This window comes from Pavona decussata, unplaced genomic scaffold (assembly GCF_977016875.1).
Source record: "Pavona decussata unplaced genomic scaffold, jaPavDecu1.1 SCAFFOLD_165, whole genome shotgun sequence".
Classification (NCBI taxonomy): domain Eukaryota; kingdom Metazoa; phylum Cnidaria; class Anthozoa; order Scleractinia; family Agariciidae; genus Pavona; species Pavona decussata.
Window position 1 is genome coordinate 86,021 of NW_028145576.1, and position 27,809 is coordinate 113,829.

The 27,809-nt window shown below is 40.5% G+C and overlaps 3 protein-coding genes across 3 annotated transcripts in view; 1 reads left to right on the forward strand and 2 right to left on the reverse strand.

The window, feature by feature from the left end:
* Positions 1-27,809, forward strand: part of LOC146464313 (uncharacterized) — a 205,964-nt gene that overhangs the window by 55,418 nt on the left and 122,737 nt on the right. The gene's annotated exons all lie outside the window — the stretch shown is intronic.
* On the reverse strand, positions 818-18,013 carry LOC146464316 (solute carrier family 25 member 32-like). The gene is made up of 11 exons (XM_085129948.1): positions 17,742-18,013; positions 14,800-14,894; positions 13,082-13,137; positions 12,044-12,129; positions 10,922-11,038; positions 10,237-10,286; positions 9,009-9,122; positions 7,842-7,934; positions 6,869-6,927; positions 6,207-6,257; positions 818-3,989 (listed from the first exon to the last, which is right to left on the reverse strand). Exons 1-11 carry the CDS (start codon positions 17,899-17,901, stop codon positions 3,917-3,919), a joined length of 954 nt encoding a protein of 317 aa, XP_084986074.1. The 5' UTR covers positions 17,902-18,013; the 3' UTR covers positions 818-3,916.
* On the reverse strand, positions 21,208-26,512 carry LOC146464317 (uncharacterized). Its single transcript, XM_085129935.1, has 3 exons — positions 26,163-26,512; positions 23,579-24,388; positions 21,208-22,097 (listed from the first exon to the last, which is right to left on the reverse strand). The coding sequence occupies exons 1-3, from the start codon at positions 26,452-26,454 to the stop codon at positions 21,208-21,210; spliced, it is 1,992 nt and encodes a 663-aa protein (XP_084986061.1). The 5' UTR covers positions 26,455-26,512.

The following is a 27,809-nucleotide window of genomic DNA, read 5'->3' on the forward strand; positions in this document are numbered from 1 at the left end:
TCAACCTCAGGAACGACAACACACAACATTTAAGGTAAAAATACGTTTATTTTGATGTTAAATGAGAATATCTATCGCAATCTAGTACGATAATACGAGGATTTTCGATATTCCCATACATTGCCTCTATAAATTCAAAATACAAACGGTCACATAGTTTGTGTGGGCCCCCTGTGATTATATGTAATCGCATGAGGCCGAGTAGAATTAAGGATTAATTTTCACGCGTGTTTTAAAGTTTTTAGATATTGACACAAACAATCTGTGTCTGTTTCTTGTAAGAAACGAAAATTCACCTTTAGGAATTTCCATTGTAGCTGTAGCACTTGATTTTCGAGTATTTCTGCCACAAACAATCCGGCGTAAAAAATTCAAACTCTAAAAACCTGAAAAAGTCTTGTTGTTGCGGCACAAAATAAAGAAACCAACTGAATGTAGAAATGGCGCGCTCAGCCAATCAGGAGTAAGCATTTTGGCTGCTCGACCAATCAGGAGTGAGTAAGAAAAAAGCCCTCATTTTCGACCAAACAGCATTTAGTAATTTTGCCCTGTATGTTATAGGTATAATCGCAAGTGGCCGAGTAGAATTAAAGGTTTATTTTCACTTGTATTTTCAAAGTTTTCCGAAATTGCCCTCGTCTGCACGACTCGGACAATTTCGGAAAACTTTGAAAATACAAGTGAAAATAAAGCCTTAATTCTACTCGGCCTCATGCGATTACATATAGTGATCATTCTCAGGCCTGATTTATATGGTCTCGGGTACCCGAGACAACCCGCCCCCTCGAGACAACTTTACGGAGCGTTTATATGGAGTTGTAAGTTGTAACAGCTCTTCCTTTTAGCACACCAGTCTCTCTGATACTTTTCAGTCTTTCCTTAATCCTGTTATAGCCTTGTTTAATCATACCCTTGTCTTTATCAAGGATGTTCTTGTAAACTTTATAATCGTCTTCGGTCATCTTAACAGGTTTTAAAGGTACGTACACAGGTAAGCTTCGTTAGGACCAAAGTCGCTTTCTTCGTAAATCGAAACCATATGCCGCTTTCTGACTTCTCCTTAAAACTTCACCTTGTCGCTGTTAAAGTTCGCGACCATTCCCCTTTGGACGTCAATTCTTTTGGCACCTTTTGCCTTTGCTTACCCAAAACACACGGGCTCCGGAAACAGTTTGAGCGGTCTCGTCTCGGGTAGCTTGGCGAGCCGAAGTGTTTATATGAGAAAAAGTTGTCCCGCCTGACAAGGTTATACCCTACCCGCCGAGGCGAGACAACTCGCCTACCCGAGTTGTCTCGACCCCCGAGACGAGTTTGCAATTCTCATGCAAACGATTGGTTGAATTTTTCAAAGAAATAAGTGAAAAGTTAGCTCGGCCAGGGTAACTCAGTGGAAGGGTTGTCTCAGGTAACCGAGACCGTATAAATGGGCCCCCAGTCGCTAATCAAGTCCCGTTTGGCGCGCTTCGAATTCCCGCTTCGGTTTTAACGTAGATAGCCTTGCGCTAGCAATGTACGTATATTCGGCCCTTTCGACATTTTTTTTCCGAGAAATGGCTTCTCAGAGTAAGAGATTACAGGTCTCCTTACTAGGAATTAAACAATACTTACGCATCAAATTCGCCTTTCTGTTTTACCTGATCAGTTAAAGGCCCTTGATGGCGTTTTTGTATGTAAAGCAGGTAAAGTGAAATTTTACAACTTTCTTCATCGTGAAAGAGCACCTAGCTACCAAGCTACAGACATCCCTCTTAAATCACAAGGAAAAAAACAATCCAAAGTAAACAGGACAGGTTAAAGATCGCAAATGGCAGACGGCAGACCAGCTGGCTATTTACAACCGCGGCCGAGAAGTTGAACGTGAACCTATCGAGAAACAACTCCAGCAAACGTTCAGTGCGGAACTTAAACCCGGGACCTCCTGACTACAAGTCCAGTGCCCTACCCGCTAAACTACGCCGCCCCCGCTTCAAGGGTATATTTCCAGGCCAGTCTCATCTGATTGTAATATTTTAGCGGGCTTTAGTGACATGACCATGAACATACATACTCCGTCTAAAGATTATTACTGTGGGCTGAAGCCACACAAAAACTGGACATAACTGGTTGGAAGGCAAGCGTGGTTACACTGTTCTCCCAATTCAGTTGTGGATTGAAAATGTCTATTGAAAAACGTCAGGGGTTTGCACCCCATGTTTGATGAAGTTCTTTATATGGACAGTATTGGTAATGGACAGTAATACGTACGCAGTGTCTGTTAATCATCAGCTAGTGCGGCACGCGTCCGCGTAAGGTCGCATATTTTTTGGTATTACACAGCAGAGCTTCGCCTAGTACATTTGATATCTTTAATTTGGGAGGCATCTGGTTACACTGTATATCGACAAGCGAAAACAAGCAGCAACTCGATTTTGGTTACCTGGGCCCAGTTGTTCAAAGCTCGATTAAGCTTATCCTGGGTTAACGTGAATTTTCATTCCAGTTTAACTGCTTATCAATAAAGATTCTTCCAAAAGATTTTAGTCTCTTAAATTTGACCTAGACTTCTCGTTACCTTTAACTTACAATTAGCTTTTGAAAAACGTTTTTAAAGATCGAAATAAAAACCTCAGTTACCTTTTAATCGGAATTAGCGTTAACAGGCTTACGAACAACCGGCTGGGTGACTGTCACTAAAACCTCAGTGCAATATGAATATAAGTTAAGGTCATTGTCATAATACAGTGCTCTCTTTCAAAGAGAACATCCCTGTAAAAGCAGCCACCGCCAACTTGGCTGATGCAGACCAAATTTCACCTGTCGAAATGACTTTAGCTTAACTCTCCATAGGCGATAGGGCCTGTTTACTTGGACGTATGGAAACCCTAGTGATATAGGAGAGGTTATCTTATACCTCATTACCTCCATCGCCTTTCTTCTTTGACCGCTGTCGCGTTTTGAGGGTAGCTACGGTTACAACAGCCAGACCCTAGGCTTTTTTATCTCTATAATTTTAGCACCAATTTTTTCCAACTAGCGTAAATGCAAAGTTTTATCCACTGAGTTTGAGGACGCTAACAGTTGATCAATATCAATGTCATTTATCACATATATTAATTGTTAATTTGCAGATTACTGTAGGTTTTACTCTTAACTGCATGCGTATGTATTGTCTAGTGTTAGTGTATGTAGAGGTATTTAACATGTACAAATAAAGGCCACTGAAAATGGCTTTCAGGACTGTTAACATTCACGTACCGAGGAGAAAAGAACTTTTTGTGTTTTCGCAAAGGAATATGTTAATATTACTTACAAAAGCTTTTACACGCTTCCATAAAAATACATAATATAATTATTTGCACAACATTCTTTAAAACGCAAAGGGCGCTCGTAAAAATAAAAATCCAGTTATTTTGACGGAAGAAGGGAGCGCCTTTTTCTCTGTCGCCGTGCTCTGTGACACCAACATTGGCTTAGCGGCCATTATCCAACGTCCGAGAAATAGCGGCCATTACATCGTCTTCTGATCCTTCGTGAAAACAAAATTAAGCAAGATCTAGTAATATTGATATTTCCTGATTGTTGTTTAATAAACAGTTATTCCACTCGCGCTTGTTGGATATGGAATGATTTATAGCCAACCCGGCGCGTATCGTCCATCTCATATCCAACAGGCGCTCATAGAATAATTAAGATTCAGTCCTTTCACGTGGAGCCGATGATTTTATAACATTATATTAGATTTCTAGTGATTTCAAGAACCGACTTCGGTCATTTGTCTGCTCAAGGGCAAATCCTAAAGACACTCTTGAATAACTGGCATGTATCTTGATTCACGCTTGACTCCAGGAACTCTGAAGCAGAATTCCTTAATTTGAAAAAATAAAAATAAAAACCGGGATGGCGTAACAGTTGTGAGCTCGTCTTTATGAGAGGCGAATTAGCTGGACGGCAGGAGGAAGTGAATAACATTTTCGTAAACCACGAAAGTTAACGCACACGCTGGGGTGACTCTGAAAAAAGCAACACCAAAATACAATGTAAGAACGACAACAACCCGGCACTGGAAAGTTCAATTCCCGTCCGAGATTTCCCCTTTGTCACATGTTGGTGAGGCTACAGATCAAGCTCAAAATTTGTCATCTTTCTTTCACCACACCTTGGACACCTGGACCTACATGTTCAAAGAGTGGATAACTTTATCCACTGGATAGTTCAACATCTTTATTTATTCATCATTAAGTGTACATTAAATGTATAAGGGTCGAGAGTAGCTGTCCAAGCAATTGTTGGAAGGTTTGGGGGACGTTGACTATTATCATCGCATTCATCGTCCCCCCAAACAATCCCACAATCGCTTGGGCAGTTAATCTCGACCCAGCCCATCACTCATTTTCAAAGTGGGCTATACACTGGACCGTGGGTAGCGAAACTAATCGAAGCGTGTACAGTAAGACAAGAAGAAGATAATTATACAATATATAGTTCGCCATCCAGGAAACAAAATGTGTGGAAAATTTTCTGTGTGGACCAACAAATTATGAATAAAATAAGATTTTATGTAAATTATAGTATAGGACTGTGTAGGAATCTTGCCAAATGCATTTACTAGGAGTATAATTTGCTCCACTGGATTGCAACTTTTCACAGTAGAAAGTTATCCGCTCTTTGAACAACTGGGTCCTGATATTGGCAGTATGTGAGCAGCACTCGTGTCAGCACAGGAGGCTCACATGTGGAGTAATTCTAATCTGTGACCGTCTGTTCTTTTCGACGTACAGTACTATAAGGCTAAATTCCCTTATACTGTATTTCGAAAACTTCCAACGGTCACACATTGAACTTGAATTTTGCGTGGAATCCCTGTAGCGTCACATGTGGACATCAAGTAAAAAGACCTACATGAAAACATGTTGCTCGTCACTAAGTATCCCCCCCACCCCCTCCCGCCTCTCCCCGCTTCTTCCCACTTACCGGCAAAAAGGTATGTGGATTTGGGAGAATTATCGGTTCGAAGACTCGGACGGGGATTGAGATTTTTCAAGCTTATTTTTTTGTACTTCATGGCGAAGCTTAAAAACATTGTCACCCATTTTTAGTATCACTTTGAAAAGCCAAAAAACGTATTTGTTTCAATGGAAACCTACAAATAATGGTCCAGTTTTGTTAACAAATACTCTATCAGTGCACACAAACTAGTATTCGTTATCTTTGTGCGGATGGCCAGGATGGAAATGGATTACAACTTCCTCCCAAGAGTCGTGAAAAAAAAAAGCAGAAAAACTTATTATGGGTTGTTCTTCCTTGAAGAAATCACTAGTCTTGACATTATCTTCTTGGTGTTCTTAAAGCAGTTCTATGTTTGAGCAAAGGAACTTTGTCATATACAGCTGTTTCCACAAAAGTTGTCTAAAAAAAGCGTAAAAGCGTACGTAGCAACGCCGAAAGGTAGTCTGGGAAATACCCAATAAATTTCAATGAAAGCTCAGAATCCATATTGCCCGCAATCTCAAGTCTTCGCTGTACGTTCGAAGCATTATGGATTCTGAGCTTTCATTGAAATTTATTGAGTATTTCCCAGACTCCCTTATGGCATTGTCGCGTACGCTTTTACGCTTTTTTTGGACAACCTTTGTCGAAACAGCTGTATATATTTAGTGTATTTTGATCACTCAGGGGAAAATCTGCGTGACAATGCCCCTTTTAATTTGCCATTTTTCCTTATCGAGATAACACCTTAAACAGAAGTTAACTTGACCGTATGACTAAAACTACTCACAATAACTACCCTGGGTGCTTGAGGCTTTTCTTGCATGCCCGTCAAACTCTATCACTATCCTCCCCTGGCGCCCGAGGGTACACGATACCAAATAGAGCCACAAAAGACTTCACGATAACATTAATTCCACTGGTTCGAGGTTATATTGGTCTCTTCATTGCTGCACTGTTTCCTTCGGCAAGAAACTTCGCTCTACCTAAGCCTCTATTCATCCGGGTGTAAAAATGGGTACCGGCGACATACTTCTGGGGGTAACCGTGCAATGGACTAGGAACCTACCCAGGGGAGGGGGGGGGGCACCCTTATAGTTGATTCATGCTACAGACACCGGGTTCAGCGTCGGTCGAGTGAGCCATTTAGGTTAGCAGTGCGACGTTACCTACGTTTTATTCCGAGATGATGTAATGACACTTTTTATCAATGAAAATGGACTGGAATAAATTCATCTTACCTGAGAATATTAGGGACCAGTCCCTTGTAAAAGCCTTTTACCCCTTCGTATCTATAATGCCAAAAATCAAACCACATAACCAAGATTACAAGGAAAATTACAAAAACGAAGCACCTTCACCAAAAATAGCTACGACAACTTTGAATCGTAGAATGTTGTTTCATACTCTTTTTGAAGCCAGTTAGTCAATAAAAAAGAGCTACAGGAGGACAAAACGCCTACAAATTAAACATGGGAAATACTTTGCTTGGTACAACATAGAAAATACTTGTGTGATGCATTCGAGGCAGAGGACACGAACATATTAGCAATACAAATTTGCGATGAAATAGGATCTAGACTTGCCTAAAGCCGTCTTCTTATGCGCTGAAAGAGTGACCGACAAGTGACGACGTTTCGCGCCTGACTGGACTCCCACGGAAACGTACTTTGAAAAAGTCTCAAGAGGATCTAGGGATCTGATCTTTGACAAGTTCGTCATGTACAAGTTATATGCCAACAATGAGAAATAGGAATTACAACCTAAAGTTCTTTTTTTCTGGTGAAATGATGGCGAAAAATGAAACACGTCGCAAATGGAAGAAAATTATGAGTTTTGGAGCAGCAAATGGTTTCAGCTTTGCCTTTTAAAGAGGAGCCGCACGGACCACAGCTGAGCTCACCTGAAAGTTTTACGGATAATGTCCACGGCACCGTTATACTCGGCCATAGTGTGCTGATTCTACGAGAATAACAAAACACAATAATCACTGTTCACAATATCATCATTTTCCGTCGACCATTAAACAATTATCCCACCAGCGCCAATGATCTACAAGCAGCCATAAAGGTTGTAGAAAGGTCGACACAAAGTATGTTCAGGTAACAACTTGGCCACTCACCATAGAGGCCATAATTGGAACTGAAGCCGGTGCAAGTATAAATTACCATTGAAGCCCCCCAAGACCATGCGGGCCAATTAGTACGAGCAACATTTTCGTGCAGTTTGTCGCTCTGCAAATGTTGCGTTGTTACTTGCGATTGTTTATTGCGCGTTACCAACTCCGCCCCGCCACATTAGCCACAGCCCCAAGTCTTAATGTTTTTAATAGTGGGGTCCGTGAGCTGAAACACTAAGAACCTTCACGAACCTGACTGAATCCGAGCATATAAGCCTTGTAGAGAGGGAATGCTTGTAATATGGTAAATGTAAAGAAGACGTCGTGAAAAAGAGTGGAATGCAACTTGCAACGCAACATTTGCTACACGACAAGTTGCGCGAACACGTTGTTCATATTACTTGGCCTGACTTGAGCAAGATACAGATGAGTCAGTGTTGGGCTCAAAGCAACTAGGCAAACTCTCCGGCACAGACTTAAAACGAGTAAAGTCACAACTTAGAGTGCTCGAAATTAAAGTTGTCTCCAAGTTGTCCCAATCCATAACGCTGGGCAACCTGAGCCAATACTCAGGTTGCCCTGATACCTGCTAGGTCGTCCTTAGCTTTTAAACAGAGATTTTCCAAGGGGGTTCACTGGTTGGTGTTGGTGGAGGATGGGGGAGGGTTTTGAAAATGGCTTCAAAAGTGGCATTATGAGCGAACTTTATTATAGATAACTTTCTTCCTCTGATATGAAAGCAGCCTTCATTCATTACCTGAAGTCTTGATCTGACCACTTGATACGGATACGTTGCAGTGGCAGCAAAGATTTTAGATAATGAAGCCATCACGAGGTACTCTGTGGAACTCTGCAGACAGAAGGAACATGTCCAAGTTTAAAAATAAATATTGTGCCGCTAGCACTACGGACACAAATGATGGATCACAGAATTGACTCTGTAGTGTATGTTAAAATGCTAAGTGGCACCATGAAATTCCCATTGAGCGTTAGCTACAGTAAGGAAAAAGGAGACCATACGAGACAAAGAAAAAGATATTTGACCTCGGCGGGAATCGATCCCACGACCTTGGATTTGATCGTTTGTAGCTCAGTCTATACCGACTGAGCTACGAGGCCAGACGGCCATGAGCTTTTAGCTGTCATTGAAACCACTTCATCGAAGAGTTCCAACGCTATTTATCTCATTAAATTTATGCTATTTATTTATCTAATCTAGTTATGCTTAGGTAATATGCTAGTACACATGATTATATGAAAGCATTCACAATTCAAGACTTCAGTGAATAACCGGCCTATATGCATAGTGCATCTGTGATAGCCTTTTGCTGTTTTGGCTCAGATCTACTGGAGCTTTTGCATGTGACCTTGAATTCGTCCAGAAAACATTTCTCCAACGTTTTATCTGCTGCTTTGTGCTTTGTTTTGTGAAAAAAAAAAAAACGTAAATCCTTCCCATAGGTATTTATTGCAAACAAAGCGTAAAACAGGGGACAACACATTGGAGCAATGTTTCCTGAAGGAATTCAAGGCCACATGCAAAAACTCCGGTGAATCTGAGCTAAAAGAACAAACGCGATCTGAAATGCACCATTAGTTGATTATGTCCAGAGTCCTTCAATTATGATTTATAATATACACTTAATGTATGGTCCCGAGGGAAACAGTTTTGTTTTCCCGAGATTCCTGATGTCAACAATCACATCAAAACAAACAAACAAACAACTGAGAGGGCAACAACTGCGAAATTGTATCCCGGTCGGGATACATTTTGTATTTGATCAGGGGCACATGACCAAGAATCAACCAATCACAGTGCTCGTGTTGTTGAGTGAAAGTCTAGGTATATAATAACAAGATTTATTTACCAGTACATGACTATATGAAAGCATTTTTTTTTAACTGTATAACAAGATTAATTCACCAGTTTTTTGTTGATTGGTGTGCCGAAGTATTGACTGTAGCTTTTCTTGAGTTCTTCGTAAGCCATGAACTGGAGGGCACCATGTGAGACACCAATAAGTCCTGGAGCATAACCCTAAACACATAAACAGCTTAAGGTTAAGCATCTGCATGCAGACTGGTGTCACGATAGTTAATTGAAGGCAATGGCTATGAAACCTGACAAACTCCTTTGTTATATTTTGTTTGCCTTTTTGGCCTTGACCCTGCACAAAAAACAATAGAATTTGGAATGTGTTGGAGCAACTGACCAAAACAAAGGATTGTGCAGGGTTGCAGCCCTTCCAACATAAACTGCAGCACCATTGTTTTTATGGCAAGGTTTCCTAACCAGTCCCTCGTCCAGTCCACCAAGCACAAAACAAAAAGGTATCAATTAGATTATTGACCATGCCCTGAGGCACTTTTCCAGGACTAGGACCTGGCAAAATTGTAGCCTCACTCGCAGACGCTCTGGAAAGCAATCTTACCTCTGGGGAAAAAAGATTTCGTGAGGAGCCAAAAGAGCGTCATAGAGGGAGGCTAGCAAAATTGCAAACTTTTGACATTTCCAAGATTTTGTGATGTGCATCACACTGTGATATTGACTGGAACGTTTATGAGAATGATGTACTATTCAGACACAGGTATACTCGGAAAAGGGAAATCCGAGTGCTCCTTCAGGAGTCGAACCTAAGACCTTCCGATTACTAGTTCAGATGCTCTACTACTGAGCTACAGGAGACTCATCGCTATTAAACTAGGTTAATGGGACAAACATCCTCCATACTGCTAGGGATTGGGGGGTATGGGTGGGGCAGGGGATTAAACAAAAAAAAAATTGTTGTGGGGATTACGGTTATTTCTGGTACAACACATTTGAAATGTACTGATTGTTTTACAATTGCATGTACATGTAGGGGGTAGTTACCCAGGCCTGTTGTATTTTAGCCACTGTCAAAGTTTAAGGGCACTGTAGTGGACTATTTCTGCTGCACATTGTAGTTGACTGCCATAAGAACTGGTTGCCAACTTGGGGAGTGGAAACCTTTCTAAAATTTCTTTTAAGATATGGCGGAAGGCATTTGGGACAATCAAAATGGATAATTTTGCTATAAATATCAACAGCATTCCTTTGCCAGTATCTTGTGGTTTCCACTGTTAGTGTAGCTGTAATAGCCTGTACCAAAAAATGCAAATCTGGTGAGTACCTTGTACAATCCTCTGATTCCCTCATGTCTCCAGAGTCTTAAAAGGGCATCTATACACAAAAGAAACAGAGTTAATACTTTGATCATAGTCCAAAATAAAACATTAAAAAGGACTGAAAATAAGTTAACAAGTAAAATTTAGTATATAAAAAGAGGTACTTAGGAATTCTAGAGCAATTTTGAGAATTCAACCATTATTTTTAACACCAGGGCTCCACTGATGTCACATTCACTCAGTGACAAAACTATTTAATTCCTTTCAGTGGATAAATTTTCACAGGCTTTAGGATTTTGCCTCCAAAATTGGAATCCAAACAGAAAATTGGTGGTAAGCACAAATTTTCAGAGATGATTAAGCAACAACAATTCAAAAAAGCTGTAAAAATTTGCTTTTCTCAAGTAGTTTTGATTTAGAAGCACTCACTCCTGTTCTTAAAACATCCCAAGTTGCGCAGAACGTATGCGCAGTAGCAAAAGGGGGCAAAGGCAAGGCTCTTATATGGACAGGCTGGTTATCGGCGCACTGTATATATTTAGATTATCAAATATTCAGTCTGTCTGTCTGAACTACATGTACTGTACATTAAACTGAAAATGTCAAAGCGCAGAGCAAAGACACACAGTATTATTTTGAATGAATCCTGACAATAGACAAGCTATAAAAAGGGAACATAGACCATCTCACCAGTCATTCCCTCATACTGCGGCGCTTGTGTAAGACCTGTTTGTGGGCCAGTGTACTGAAGACAAAGCCGAGTTTTGACGACCCATATTGGGTTTGTTATTGTTAGTGTTCCAATTCCTGAGGGGAAAAGTTACCAGATATGGTCAAAAGAAATCTTATTGATTGATTGATTGATTGATTGATTGATTGATTGATTGATTGATTGATTGATTGATTGATTGATTGATTGATTTTTTCAAATACAGGAGCATCACCATAGGTATAAAATTTTTATTATGCCATTTTTATTATTTAATAATAAAAAGGCAATTTCCTTAACTGCATATAAAATCTAACTGTTTGCTTTAAGATAATAGCAGAAAGATCAGTGCTTGGGTAATTAACTTGAAAGAATGTAATTACTAGTAAATTATAGCTCTAATTAATGCAATTACAAGCTGGTCAATATAACCTTTTTTGAAGAATGTTGAAATAATCAAGTCACTTCAATGTTCCATTATGCAGTAAGCTCTGCAATATCGTGTCAGAGTGACTAAGATGATTTAATGTTAGTGCCACTTTGCACAGTGCATAACAATTAAATAGCATATATGTAATTTCTAAACCAGAAATAAGATCAATAACTTACAATGTACAGCTACAGTAATCAGGTGTGAATCCAGGAAACTCAGAGGGGAGGTAGCAGTTGTGTTGAATGCAGGGGACTGACAGCTCAAATCCCCATCCCAATAAAAAATTCAAAACATACACTTGGCTCTCTTTGAAAATTTTTCCACTTAACTTTGCCTCAACAGAATCAACATCATGCTTTGCTGTACATGTGGCTCACAAAATGTAATTCTCCACCTCCCCCCCCCCCCCCCCCTTACCCTATAATGAGCATTATAAGTACACTTGTAGATACTGTACATGTGTATAACATGGATTCATCTTTGTTCATCAACTTTGTAAGAGGGAAGGGAGGGGGAGTGGAACCATGTCTAGATTGGCAGCAGTGAGGCTGAGGATAGGAGACTATTGGCCCCTTCTCCACCCCCTCCACCTTCTCTTTGTCCAACAGCCCACATGTAATAAGTATGTACAACTACATGTACATACACTGAATACAGTCAACTGTCTTACCTGCTACAGTCCCTGCAACAAGGTGCTTCTCAGCTCCTAAGGGTTTGTCACTGTCTTTCTGCATCCATGCTTTTAACATGTTATAGCTGCATCAATTTGAGAATTATAAGATTTTTAGAAACAAATTTTATATTGAAGTCAGAGACCTGGCCGCAGCTGTTCAAAGGGCAGAAAACTTTATCTAGCAGATAAGTCGCTACCAAGTGGATAAAATGTATTGGTTGGATAATACAAATGTATCCAGTGGATAATGATTTATCCACATGTAATAAGAGTTAAGTGGCTTATAAACTTCAGGCCATTCCTCAATAACAATTTGAAGAAGAGTTGATTTGTTGATCAGCATTGAAAGAAGCATAATACACTTAGCTCGATGGCTTTTGGTGATTGATATAAAACCATGGCTTGTGCCTCAAAAATTAGAGGCAAATTCTTGCTCATAATTCAATGCATCAGGCTATTCCAGGAGTACCCACCCCCCCCCCCCCTCCCCCAGTCATTAGCATGGTATTGCTAACATTGCCTGTTCCAGGGATCAGGCATTAGTCTATAGTGTACCCCTGGGCAACTGATGGCCTTATGATTCTCACCTCACAATACATACTACAGTTTGCCACTTTTGTTTCAATGATAAGACAAGTTCACAAGCAAAGACAATAAACGCTTGACTAATAGTCACATAGTACAGTACATGTACTTCTCTGATCATGAGTACGACATAAATGAGATCGCAGATCCACAGAACAAACATTCACTACCACAATACTGAGAAACAGGACTTTTCCTGAGACTTACTTTGGTATAAATACATGTAAGCTTTCATTAGAATAATGGAAAACCCAGAGGCAAATGAGGAATTTGACTCGCTTGTTCTGTACCAGCCATGGGGCGTTTTGCGGTTAAATTAAAAAAATGCTAATGCCCGGGAAGGGGAGGGGTAGAGATATCCACTCTTGGAGTTGAGTGATGCATACAAATAACAAGTCGAACACTTGCAGCCTTAAATAGGAGGTACAAACAACCTATCACAACACTTACCTGAAAAAATACAGACCCCAGGCCGACCCATTTCCCCACACATTTGGTGTCACACCCTAAAATGTAATAAGAAATATTTGTTTAGACGTCATGTACCACTTACTGACAGGATCACAGGTTTAAGAGCTGTAAAATGTACTTTCAGGTGTAATTATTTAATTTTAACACTATCCAATTGAAGGGGTGCACGGAATAAGGCACTACGTGACTTTTGATGTAAAGTCAAATTCTCCTTTTGTTTGACACCAATGAATACAAGGCAATTTGGAAGGAGAATCTAGCAATTTATCAGAGGTCACTTGGGGCTTTTTTCCAGGCACCCCTTCAATTGTTTTTCCTCCAGAGTTAGACAAGGACGAGAGGAGGAGCAGAATCTGCCTGCATATAATTTAGACGTTTAAAATTTGTTTTATAAATTACATGTGTGTGAACATACAGTAAGGTACTGAACTCCACAATTTTTCCTGAAATTTAGCTTAGCTCATACTTCAAAAATTTAGAATAATATTACATTGTTCATCAAATTTGCTGCTACAAAGCCTAGGTTTTCCAAAAGTTTCAACTTTTCTCTTTTTCTTTTTGTTAAGAACTTAGTTTAGGGTGTACAATGTAAGGTTATGATTAATGGTTATAGAGGATTGAATTCAGCTCCATCCAGTTGAAATTAGTAACTGGAAGGACCTCAATGTGGAGTGGGAAGTAAACAGGTTAGCTACTGTACATGTAAATTCTGGGCCAGACCAACTGTTCCGAAAACTTCAAGTATTAAACAGAACAGTGTGAAGGCCACTATAAAACAATTAAATTATGAAAAGAATAAGTGGCATAGGGAAAGTCTAGAGTCAGCTCTCAGGAGTAATCAAGAATGTTGTAAAGGCCTGTGGAAAGTTCCAGAATAATCCATGCATGATGTTAAGATCTAAAATAAGTAATTGCCATCACAAAGCTTGGAACCAAGGAACATTCTACGATTACGTTATTTCTCAAAATAGCTGTGTGGAACAATATAAGAACAGACAACGGAACAGTTTACATTTATACTGTCGTTATTACTGTCATCACATCTACATTGTCTGCTGTTATTGTTGCCATTTAAGTAGAGTGAAAAGTTATAATTTAATTATGGTTGGTCAGAAAAATCATTGTAATCAGAGGATCATAGTATCATCTTCATCAGTGGTTAATTAAAGCAAAATAATGTTGTATCATCTTAGAGATCTACATTGCATATACTGTAAATGCTCGAATTAGCACCCAGCTTCAAATATTAACGCCCTGCTTCCAATTAGCGCCCCTCCTAAGGCTCAAAAGTTGTAATAAGCGCCCCCCCCCCCCCCACTTTGATGAAAAAGTCTTAAGAATGTTTCAAGTTGGTAAAAAGTAGTCTTCTATAAGGTTTTTGAATTTTTATGTTGCAGTTTGGTTTTAAATAGAAATAAAGATAGTGTCATTTTGAGGCTAAAAATTGATAAACGAAATGAGCGCCCCCCTTCGAATTAGCTCCATTAGCCCCACTCGCCTTAGAAAATTAAATAAGCGCCTCGGACGCTAATACGAGCATTTACGGTACATGTACAGTAAATCGGCAATTGGTAGACAAAAATTGGGGATCCAGCCTTTTCTGACTATCAAAGTTCTCTCACTGTGCTGCCAACCTGCTCCAAAAGAGTTTGAGAAGCTTTGCACACATGTACATGTATTTTGAAAACAAAACCAACCTGATACAATCCCTTTACACCATCTGCTCTAACAATTGAACGCACAGCATCCACAAGTCCTCTGTATGCTGGGACCTTCCCACTGCCATCATTCACTAATACGTAATTTGAAGTTGAAACAAAAAACATATTTCACTGTCATGTTAATTATTGTTAACAACTGGATCATTGTACATGTATAATTCAAATCCAGGGATTTAATTGGCTCATCGGCCATGGTATATGAGCCATTATACTGTACCATGCCAGAGAACTAACAACCATCACATCGTCTTCTGGTTGTTCTTGCGAAGTGAAATCAGCAACATCCAAAAATATTTATTGGTTGTTTTTAATAAAACAATTATTATCCCACTTGTGTTAGTTGGATATGAAATGTTATAGCCAACTCTGTGCTGTCACGCCTTGTTGGCTATTTGTCATCTTATATCCAACATCAGTCATGGATTAATTCTTAATTATTACAGTAGTACTTGTAATTGCATCAAGCCAAGAAGTTTCACGCCAATTTTCAAAGTCTCACGGTAAAAAAAATAACAGTAAAAAATCCAAACAACGTTTCAACTGCTCTTCTTCGGTCATTATCAACTTCAATGTGTGGAAAAAATTAACATATCATATCTAAAGAAAGAGTGCCAATGACATAAAAAGTGCAAAATATATGTACATGTATGTAAAAAGTATGTAAAAATTTTAGAAAACAATGATAAAAAGCATGCTAGAGATTTAATTAATTAAAACTTTTGCATGAATCAAGTCTGATTGTTTATTGAGACCAGGTCTTAGTTCATTAATATAAAACATTGCATACACAAGACATTAAAACTTGTTTTTGCACTTTTTTTCAAACAGTAAAATTCTTGCTCAGGTCTTCCTCCGTTGGCTGAAACATGAAGTTCCAAAGGGTGTTATCAAGAATTTTTACGGTTTTATGGCTAAGGTGTTATGGCTACAGTGTATACGGCTAAGGCTAGTGGCCGATATAACCCCTGCTCTGATTGGCTTATAGCAAGATCAGAGCAGGGCATTACGCGGTACGCGCCGAAATGCCCATGGGTCAATTACAGATTGTGCAAATTAGGGTTAGGCTTGAATTGAAATGCTTTTCTTTCTTATAAAGAAAGCCATATAATAAATAACTTAATAACCTCGACCGTTTGGCCGTTATGGGAAAATCTCAAACCTCGGCTTAGCCGTATTGAGGCAAGGCCTCAGTTTGAGATTTTCAAGTAACCAGTGTCCTCACTCTCTGAGTCATTAAAATCAACTTTGTTTGTTTGTTTAACAAGGGTGACACTCAACAGACAAACCTGTGGCCCTCGGATTCCAGATCGAAATGGAATTTGGAAATGTTGGTTTTTGGGAAGGAGGAAAACCGGAGAACCCAGAGAAAAACCCTCGGAGCAAGGACGAGAACAAACAACAAACTCAGCCCACATATGACATTGAGTCCGGGAATGGAACCCGGGCCACATTGGTGGGAGGCAAGTGCTCTCACCACAGGCAGATCACCCTCTGTTTGTATGGTGTAATTACTGTTTGGAACTTGAGACTTTATATTCACGCGACACGATCGGTTCAAATTTTCAGTGAGTGAAGATATTTAAAGTCGCCTTTTACCTTAATGTTGAAATAAAATTTCAAGGAAATATTGATTGAGTCAGGTGTGGTGTTCTTTTGCCATTCCGAGCCGTAGAAACCTTTCTCTGGCGAGTTTACTCAGTGTTGCCAGCCAAAGGCCGGTACTAGAGAGAGGGAGACAAGGTAGGCAAGAAGCCGCCGGCAACCACTATGGGTCGCTACTTCAAACCGGAATTGTCGCAAAATTTGAAAAATTTTTGCCTTTTTTTCAACGGACTCCGATTAACTATGTAATTATTTCGCCATGTCGTGGCCAAGTTTGGGCTTCATTTGTCAAATTTCTTCCGAGAAAAGCGGAGCTCAAATCCTCCAGGTTGGTTTCAAACTATGATCTGATTTGCGACAATTCCGGTTTAAGGTGGCCGAATACAGTTTTCTAGTGTACAGGTGTTAGTAGACGTTATTTGGAAACTATGTACTTCTGAACGCCCAAAATTGGCATGGTGTAAGACTAACTAAGAAGGAATGTATTTTGGTACGTCTTGTTGAGCTAAGTACCGTTTCCATGGCAATGCAGCTAACTATTGAACGTCCATAAATAGTAGGTTTTCTTTATTTTTAGAAAATGCACTCATTAGATTTTTTCCATTTTTTGTTTCAGAAAAACTCACAAAACACTGACACAGTCGCACTACTTTCATGTAATTTTAACAGAGAGATCTCCTGTAAATATTGATTTTGCATTTTAATTTTTTGTGAAGATACCCTCTGTTAGATTTACGTTTCTCTTTGTAGGCGAGTTAAGGTTCTAGGGAACTATTTTCATGCCAAATGTCACGAAATTCTAATGAGCGGATCCTTAGAAAACAGTTCATTTCCACGAAAACAACCAGTCACAAATTTTTGGTCAAATGCGCATGCGTAGCTTTAATTGGGTTTCACGGCAAAGATGAAAAGCATGAAAAAAGTCTTCGTGAATGACTTTTTTTACTCGGAAAGAAAAGAAAAAGAGTTCAGAAACGAGAAACTTAGTTATTTAAGAACAACATTTAACTTTGTTATCCATTTCATGTGAAATTGAGGGATCGCTTTATCGACCGCCGTATTGCGTACCACAACCCTAGCGCGCGCTTAATAGTGTCACTAACTGAAACCGGCGAAAACTGTGTTCAGACACCTTAAAGTAGCGACCGGCAGTAGAAGTTGGGGTTGAAGTTTAGAGTCTGCATCTTATTGAAAGGCGAAGTAAAAATGGGGCATAGCATAGAAGCAGCATTGAATATTTCGCAATATCAGTGACAATTCTCTCCAAATTCAGTACCAACATTAAAAAGACATTAACGTTGTTCGAGGTACCTTACCTTGAAATCTTATTTTTATCAGGTCCAATGGATGCAGAATAAGAGTCGCAGTAACTCCCCCAGAAACGCCAGCCACAAGGTGTTCGTAACGAATAAAACGAGTTATTGATGAGCTCTTTGGAGATGGCGGCCGCTCTGGAATGGCCTGACGTTCACCCATGGTATGATAAAACGGTATCAAGGCGATTTAAGATTTTAGGACGGCAGAAATGAAAATAGGAAGTGCGAAAAGCCACTGTTATGGAATTTCATCATCCACCACTTGCGTCGGCCATTTTAAATTGGTTGTATTTTCCAGTCCCCCACGGAAGACTCGACCCAGCTCTCCACAGCTAGTATCTGGCACGTGCCGACGCACGTGCCACCAGTGCGGCGTTATTTATTTGTATATGTGATTCCATGAGGCCGAATTAAGGATTAATTTTCACGCGTATTTCAAAGTTTTCGCAATACAACTGGAAATTAATCCTTAAGGCGGGGGTAAACGTGAATTTGAATGGGATTTTTAGAGGTTTGAAGAAGAGATAAAAGAAAGAAAATGATTTTTAAAACACCAACAGACAGTTGATACCCACGCAAGAGCACCCCAGGTTTCTAGTGGACTAACTGGGTATCCGTCTATTAATTATTAACTACAAATTCTAATTTTAAAACCTCACTAAATCTTCAATATTTCTTATTTCTCTTAATTTTACCAATCCTTCAAGAAAAACTATCTCCTCCCAAATATACCCAAAATTCACCTAAAAATTCACAAAACACCCAAACACCGTCTTAAGGCGGGGGTAAACCTGAAAGCCGTTTTCATGCCGATTAAAATCGGTTTCGTGGAAATATCTCGTTCACGTTTCAAGCAATCCAAAATCTCTTGATTTGAACGAAAGTGAATGCTGCTCGATTGGGCACCAATCGAGTACATCGGCCCCCTCCCCCGAGAGCTCACAAGCTACCGATGAAGCAATGTCTTAGCAATTCATTACGGAAATCAGCCATGAAGGAACTGCAATATTAAGCTGACCCGTTCCGGGTCATTTAACGTATAAGCGCACAAAAACGCACATGCGCGTTATACTACTATTAATGCCAATGTACAGGTAGACTATTCCTCCAGTCCTCATCGCTCCCCTTTTGTCATTATACTTTCAATTTAAAGTAATACATGCCATTCCACAACCACTGTCGGTTATCCATTCAGCCACAGAAGATCATACCGGCGGAACGCAAGATGTTCACCTGTACCTTTTAGTTTCGTTACAAATCGTACAGCCCTCACTCTTTATCAATTATGAAGGTCTGAACTCAACCGTAAGTAACTATTTCTTAGTATTGTGGCAGTGACCGTTCATTCTGTGGATTAATGTTCTCCATAGGAGTACACCAAGGCCCTAGACGCAGTTATTTGAGAATTTATTTGTTTGCTGATGAACTTATCATTGACACAAAGCAACAATGTTGTGAGGTGAAACTGAATCGCGAGCCAGTCAAATGCTCGAGGTAGGCGAATGCCCAGCCCCGCTAATGCCAGGGGATCCTGGGCTCGGTTGCAAGTGACTGATACATAACTCAAGTGAGAACTTTAGCAAAATTCTCGCTAAATCGTATGTCCTTTTTCGTCAGTAACATCTTTTTTGATTAATTATTTTAAGATATATTTCATATTGATAATATATGCCAGTGAACACAAATGACAATTGCAGACTGAGCTAAAATAGAGGTCCAAATCGACCATAGGATCAAATTAATCGTTCATTTTCTAATGTCAAAAGTAGAGAACAGCAATAATTTTTATGCATTCAATTGGTGAACTAAGCACCTTCAGCCGTAAAATAGTATTAATGGACTGAAGGTGTATAAACGCACGAATCAGTCACCACTCACCGGACCCGCGTACGGTTCACGGCTCACGAACCACCCTACACCCATTCGTGAAATAGAAGAAAGATCCTCAGGTTCAGGTCAGGTTCTTTTGACTTAATATCTTAGCGATTTGAAGGGATTTTTTTATCTTATTTTGGCCGTTGACTGTGCGCGCAGCCACGCGAAACCCTTCAAATGACAAAGCACAACGACTAAAGCACGTTTAACGCCGGGTAATACGGGCAGCATAACAAATAGTGCATTACAAGTTGCGATTGTTTGTAGCTCCTATTACCACCCCAGCGCGCAACAAATTTCCATGTTACAAAACGTAGAAACAGCGTCTACTTTCTACAACATGAAAATTTGTTGCGTGCGTAGTTAACTGAAATAGCTGGCGACATGACGAGAGTAAATAAAAACAAAGTTCTCCCTTTTCACAAGATTTATTTACGGAAGACTAATGCAAATTCCGCAAGACACGTTAGTAAAGACAAACGAAACGTTCAAGACAGTTTGGCGGCTAGGAGACAAAACAAACTACAAAATGGTAAACAAATTTACACAAATATAATCAATTCACATTACACAACTCAAAAATACTCCAATACAATTTATAAGAGAAAGAACCCATTATTGTCACATAATATGTGATGTCATCGATCCCATAAAGAAAACAGTTTTGAACGTGGTACAATGATACCTCAAAAGGTTTAATGCTGTAGTTTTAATAGACGGCAAAAAATAAACAAGGTTAAGACCCACTTCAAACCTAAGTGGCCCACATAGAGCTTAACCCGGTTTCTGTGGCATGTAGCAGCTAGGAGCAGTATTGCTAGCCCCCCCCCCCCCCCCCCTTCCCTTTTCCCCCGGTATGGGATGATAGTCCATTGAAATGTTTCCCCCGCGAGTGTCTCTCAAAGTTTCTTTTCTTACTTAAGGAAAAAACTGACATTAGAGAGATTTAGAATTACGTTTACGGGAATTAAATCGGAAAACGGCAGAAATTAACTCGTGGCCAAGTTTATCCTTTATTTGCCGCTCGCTTTTTTCAGTTTCTAGGTAAAATTTTATAGTTTTCCTTTAGCATGAAAGGCCAGAATAGTTTTCCACTTTTCTCATCTATGTACTCATTTTATCAAGTAAACTCTATTCTAAATCTCCCTCTTAATGAAGAAACCAACCCAGCCTCGAGCCACCAACCCTCCGATCTTCCCTAACGTCTGTTCGAAAATTCGATGGGGTATTCACAACACCACTGCGCCTCCACACACCCAAATTAGAAAACTTCTTTTTTTCCACGGGACTCAACAAACTCCTTAGCCCCTACAACTAAACAATTATTTCACAAAATAGAAAGGGCATTATTCTCAGTATATTTCACAACGATAGTACTCATCAGATTTAAGAATTTGTTGTTTCGCGTATGGAAACTGATATCCCTTAATTACAATAATTTGCATCGCTCTCGCTGTTCCTGTCTTCAATAATTAAAACGAATATTAAATCAGCTAACAAAGTGAAGTGGGACTATTAAGGTATTTTGAGATTTTAAAAGAAGACCAAAAAGCAATGTTTGGCTGTAGCTGATTGTCAAATTTTTTAACAACTAATCTAAAAGCACGGTAATTTGAACAAGCCCATCATCCTTCGAATTACCACCAGTTACACCAGAACAACCTGCGCCACTACAAAACGAACCCCCACCCCCTCCGGCTTGTTTTTCGCGAGTACCGCTTCCTCCCCCAGAGTACCCCCCTCCTCCACCAGATGCACCATTATCTTCGGATCCCCCTCCCCCACCACCAAACCCACCTACCGCCCCAGGGGTTGGCCCTCCATTGTTTCCGCTATTCATTGCACCAGCTCTTCCTCCCACCCAGCCCTGAGCACGTGACCCTCCTCTCTCTCCATGATTCATACCGTCCCTAGCACATCCTTGATCAAGCCAACCCGCACCCACTCCACCATGGTAACTAGCACCTGCTGAGTTACATTCACCTGGCCGTCCCCCCGTTCCCCCATTCCTAACATGAGACCAATCTTTCCCCACACTACTGGTGCCTCTAGTACCCGACTGACCGTCCACCCCGTTATATCCACCAGACGCACCCCCTCCCCCTCCGGCGGCTAACAATAGTACATTACTACTTGTATAAACAAAACTCCCTCCCCCTCCCCCTGTACCAGCATTGTCCTCTACAGACAGTCCCAGTTCAGCTGCTGTCATTGTAGTTGATTGTCCTCCTTTCACCTCCACTGAGTCTCCTCCTCTCTGTCCCACCACAACATTTAGAACTGTCCCTTTATTCAGTGTGAAAATGCCTTCCTTGAACGCTCCCTTCCCACCATAGTAAGTTCCCGGATTGTATCCATAGTTGTACGAGTGCGTTCCTCCTTGAGCGCCCCATGCTTTGATTCGATAGCGACCGCTTCTTGGAATTGTGTATTTTTGTATAATGCCATACCGTCCCTTGCGTCCGTCCGTCGTCAATTCAACTGAAATGACAAAATAATGTATTAAACAAAAACATACGTCCATGAGCCCAGATAGACTTTTATTTAAATTGCCCCCAATGAATTATTCTTAATTTTTTCATTATTATTAGCTTCTTTAGAAAGCACAACATTCAATTGAATTTTTACTTGCAAATGTGGTTAGTAGGGCTAATTAGGGTTCCTAAGTTGTGTTCTATTGATGGACAGCGGCATATCCTTGTTGCCAGTCGCGTTTATGAGGTGCGAAAACTGTGGAAAAGTGCGTAAGTGTCACAGAGAACCAGGTCCCACTCCAGAAACTACGGAAAGACTCGTAGGAGTGAAGGGTTATGGGATTGTTTGGGTAGACATGGAAATTGCAGTGATGCATAAGTGCATTTTTCGATAGTTAATTGCACAGGAGGTATCCTTATAGGTGTAAACTAATTAACTAGAGCTACGCTTCGCGGAGGAAATACCGAAAAACGCACTTATTAATTCGGCCCCGGACCACGTTTCTCGAAAGTCCCTGTAACTTACCTGACCCGATAAGTATATTTTTAAATGGTTTTCGCCGATTACACTGTGATTACAGACATGGTACTTGGCCAATGTTTTCATAGAGTTATAAGATTTTAAAATTTAGTATTCAAAGCTAACAAAAATTGACTTTTGTTAAGAAATATTTATCACCAAAGACACTTATCGGGCCCGGTAAGTTACCAGGACTTTAGAGAAACGGGTTCCTTTTTTACACAAACGATCCCACAATCACAGTTTCTGGAGTGGAGACTACCACAACCTACAACACGGCGTCACAAGATAAACCGCTGCTTCCTTTGTTGGATTAAATTATATATTCTACCACCTCATCTGAAAGTTACATCACAGTTATCGCAGATATATTCATTGCGGAAAATTATATCTGCTCTTATATCTAATCTGTAAGTAATATCGCAATTTTTGCAAATATTGACCTTATACTATTCTGATTCTGCAAACGGGCGCTTGGTGTCACAGTTTCTGGTTATTGTTCACTTAGTACCTAGTCACTCTTTGATGTTTATATCCAGAAGATATAACCTTCCTGTCCCTAAAAAAGCGTCAAAAAGCGTCCTGCTTTGAGCTCCCACAGTAAATTAGCGTCGTGTGCGGTAAATCGAATCATTGCGGTAGTTATTCTTTTGAAAAGGTTTTCGTCGCCATACTTGCAGTTATACCGAAATGGGATCATTACTGTTTCTTTCAAACTTGTGAAATGTTTATAATGGTCTCTACAAACTGCTAAGACTTTTTTTCGGCTTTCAGACAGCTCTTCCCCTCACCTCACCCTTTGCATTTGCCATTTGCCAAGACAAGTTAGAATGTGTGCTTCTATTGAAATTAGAAATTAACTTAATTTTAATCATACCCCGTAAAACAGATATCGAACCACGCTCCAAGGGCTCTTGCTAATTTACAACGGGAAAGCTCTGGGAACGAGGTTCACAGGTATAATTTACCTTCAACAGTCAACATGGCGGACTTGTTCGCCGAACCAAGCAAATTTTCAGCAGCGCAAATATATTTTCCAGTATCCACAAGAGTCACGCGACGTCCCTCTAATCTTCCATCTCGCTCGTACCGAAAACGGTGTGTCCAGCGACCATCAGAGCGAAACCACTTGACTGTCGGTGTTGGGTTTCCAGTCGCAGAGCACTGGAACACGACGTTTTGATTTTCTCTGACCGTTTGTTTTATTGGTGAAATCACAACCGTGGGAGTTGAAATTGATTCTCCCGGCTCTCCTTTGGCACCGGTAATTCCCCTGCGACCTAGTTCTCCTTTAACGCCTTTGTTCCCCTTCTGACCAGGTGGTCCGTTAATTCCTTGATTTCCCCTGGGACCTAGTTTTCCTTTAATGCCTTGTTCCCCCTTTTGGCCGGTAACGCCTTGTTCCCCCTTCTGACCAGGTGGTCCGATTATTCCGTTATCTCCCCGGGGACCTGGTTCTCCTTTAATGCCCTTCCCACCCTGCTGACCAGGTGGTCCGACGATTCCTTGCTTTCCATGTGGGCCTGGTTCGCCCGTGAGTCCACGTGATCCTTTCCGTCCCATAGATCCACGCGGCCCTCTTTTGCCACGTGATCCTTTTGGTCCTGGCATTCCCGGCGGACCTTGAACGCAAATTTGTTCCTTGGATGAACAGAATGCCTGCGGCTTCAGAGCGTTCAAGGTCTTGTTTATCTCGTCTCTCACCGTCTCAATTGTAAGCTTATGTCCGTCTGGAGAGGTTCCAGCAAGCCGACGCGTTCTTAACCTCTTGTTTTTAACTGCAATCAATAACATAAAACAAATCCTGTTAAACCTGATATCGTCCAACCTTTTCACTTTATAGTTAATACGCAGGGAGGTAAATAACTGATGGAGACGGCCGTGCGCGAAAACCTTTCTTAGGTTTGAAGTTAGTTCTTAAATTTTTCCGCTGATAGAACGATAGATAGAACGATTTTTGCGTGGAGGTTTTTAGGGATTGTATGCGGAGATAAGTGCACTTTTTGTGGTTGGACGTTCTGGATCAAGATTAATCTTGTAGTCTAAAACTTGGGTTCATTGGCATCTCCCCGTCACTCGCATGCCTGACCCCCTCCCCCTCCCCTCCCCCTTGTTTTAATACTCTTATAAAGTATTTACTACGCCGTTTGCTATGCTCATTCGATTTTAGATGAACGTTACTCAGTAACTTTACACTTCCCTGCGTGTGAATTTGTTCAGTTCAGCTGACGGTACAAAGTAGCTTTTAAAAACAACCGAATCTGAGGATGAAATCCTCCGAAATGGATCATTTTCTAGTCAGAAGTTATTGAGACGTGCTATCCTGGTGTGATTTTGTCTTTTTGTATGCTTCAATATTTTAATCCTTTTTTCCGAGCCCAGGAACTATGATAACATCTGATAAACACAATACACTGACTATCTCAATCTTATTATTGACATTTTGTTGTTTCTCGGCTAAGATCTTAATGTTTGTTGACCTTTTCAAACTGACGTCTAGTGTAATTTTAGATGTACTTTGGCCTTGCACCAAACTTAAAGAAAAAAAAAAACGTTTTGATCATTGCCAACTATTCATGCGTTCGTTTTCATAAATGTAAATCCCCGAGCTCCAAGCTCATCACAATTTTCAACTTCTCAATGAGCCACAACCAAACACTAGATTCTGATTTCTTTTAGTGCTGGGATTGTTATTTACGCTATGAGGAAAAGAGGATTCAGTGTTATCAGCGCAACGCAGTAATTAAATTAGTCTGTTTCGATTCTTTTTGCTGAAAACAATGCTTTCCGTAGACAAAGCACTGATCCCTCCCAAAGTATATATAGACCATGTGTGGCAATAACGAAACGTATAAAATATCTGTTTTGAGATTTTGCTTCTTGCTTAGCTCCGGTTGAATTTTCTCCTCAATTTCGCTTTAAGCACTAGCACTTCCGGCCGTTGCTCGTTTCTCAATATTTTCCAAAATAAAAGTCGCATTTCTCTAGTATTCAGGTTAAGCCAATAGATAAAACATTAGCTTGATTTGTGGGAGGAAATGTCAAAATTTATATAATCCTTCACTGTTAAAATAAAACAACCCGTGAAGCGTTCACTAGAGATCTTCCTATTCCTTCAAGGACAGGACAGCCAACGACACCATTAAATCGAAATAGCTATGCTGTTTCCTGCATTCCCTTATCGTTTTAAGACTTTTAAATTAAGGAAAATTTGTGTAAGTAAGCACAGCTTGTTCTGTTCGGATTCTTTGACGGAAAATTTGATTACCGAAAAATTTTAGCGATTCCCACTGAATTAAAGGGCGGCTCAGTTGGCTCTCCAAAATGCTAGAGGGCCTTTTTTAACACCTTTAGCGACGTTTAATGGACGAAAGTTTGAGCTGATCCTTAGCAAAAAGAAAACACAAAGAGGTTGTTTTTCTTGGCGACTCAATCCGAATTCCTGAGGCGAGTAACGGTATTTCCCAACAGATATTCCAATTAAATCGAACGGAACGTTGAGCGAGGGAGTTTACTGCGGTATTTTTGCGTTTCAAGTTGAAATTAAATTACCTTGCGTCTCATCTCTCTTGTCTTTAAAATCCACATTCTCACTCAGTTCACTCGCAGACATGGCTCTCTCTGTGGGTTTGGAGTTTACTGCATCGCTTGCAAGCTCTCTGTTCGTAGTTTGTCTTACTTCCGCCACAAGCTCCTCAACCGTATGAACTCGCTGATTTATGATCTCCACACGAACCAATGCAGTGACGCAAATCAACAAAGAAACGAACGATACGGGATAAACAAACTTAACCGAGCGACTGTGGGATTTACGGCAAGGCGAGGTTTGTTGTTTCTCCGCCATGACAAATTAAGGCAACAGCTTCGCACGGTAATATTCCACTTTCAGACGTTGCAAAGATGAGATGCGTCAAGGCAGGATGTAATGCGAGTCTTGTGTTGACATTTGTCTAAATCACTCACGCAATGCAAGGTTTATCTCATCAGTTAGCGGTATTCAGGAGGTCATAAGTCAGGCTAAAATTGGCAAAGAAAGTCTTGTTTTCGTTTACTCCGGCAATTCATCAGCCTCTTCCAATTGCCAGGCGGAAAACATGTGGATCGATCGTCTGGGCAAGTTTCACGGCGATAAGTTCTCCGGCACTTTTTCCCAAATGAAAATTGTTTTAATCGGTTTACGAAGAAGGAGAAAAAAAAAGGTAAGTTTTGACTTACCCATGACAATTTAAATGCAAATTTAACAAAAGTGAAAAATTCAGCTTACCGCAAATTCAAAAGTCTTGCTCGACATGACACATGACTATGATTTCGTACTGGTTGCTGAGGCCTATAGTAAGTAACAACCGCCATAAACTATACAGCCACTGAAACATTCGGCTTAGCACGTGCGTTATAAATTTGGATACATTTCTTTGTAGTCTTCCGCAATCACCAAATTCATAGACTACAAGTGGTTCTTTATGTGAAGGCGGAGCGAAAAACCCGAGCGCGCGCGAAAATTTGTCTTCCGCGCTACGCGTCTACTCGCGGGGAGTACTGCGTACCGCTCGGGTACTTCGTTAGCCTTCAAATGCTGGCGTTTTCGAGCGCGCGCCGCCAGTAGTCATTAGGTCGTAGCCGCCATGTTGGATTTTCAAAATCTTAGGTAGATGGGGAAAGGGCTTCGGGGAGGGGGTAAGAAATATTTCCCCTCCCCCTTCCTCCCCCTCCTTTTTTTTCTTTTTCCCTAATGGCCACCCCTCTAGTTGCATTTTCTATTCTCCCCAATATACTTCTGCTTTTAACATCCAATATGGCGGCTACTGCGCTGAACGTGAACACATGGCGGTGAATTGTTCATTCTTTTTCTTAACTTGTGCCTGCCGTTGAAATTTCCATTACGGAGCTCGAAGTTGAGGTAGCAACGACATGAACTTTCGAGTGACATTGGCCCGTTTCTTAAATGTTCGGTTTATTTTTTGGGCCCGGTGATAAGTTTCTTGTTTCGGGAAAGGGATTTTAAGAATAAATATGATTGCCTCTCTCTATGTTTAGGAACCAATCACTGTGTTCCGGTCCGCTGGTAAGTTATCGGGACTTTGGATACAGGGCGCAAACTGCTTTCTGTTATAGTGTATGAGACAATGAAAAAAACAAAAAACTGTTGCTTTTTTCAGTTATCAAATGGGAACCTGTAAACTGACTTTTGCACTGCTGTTG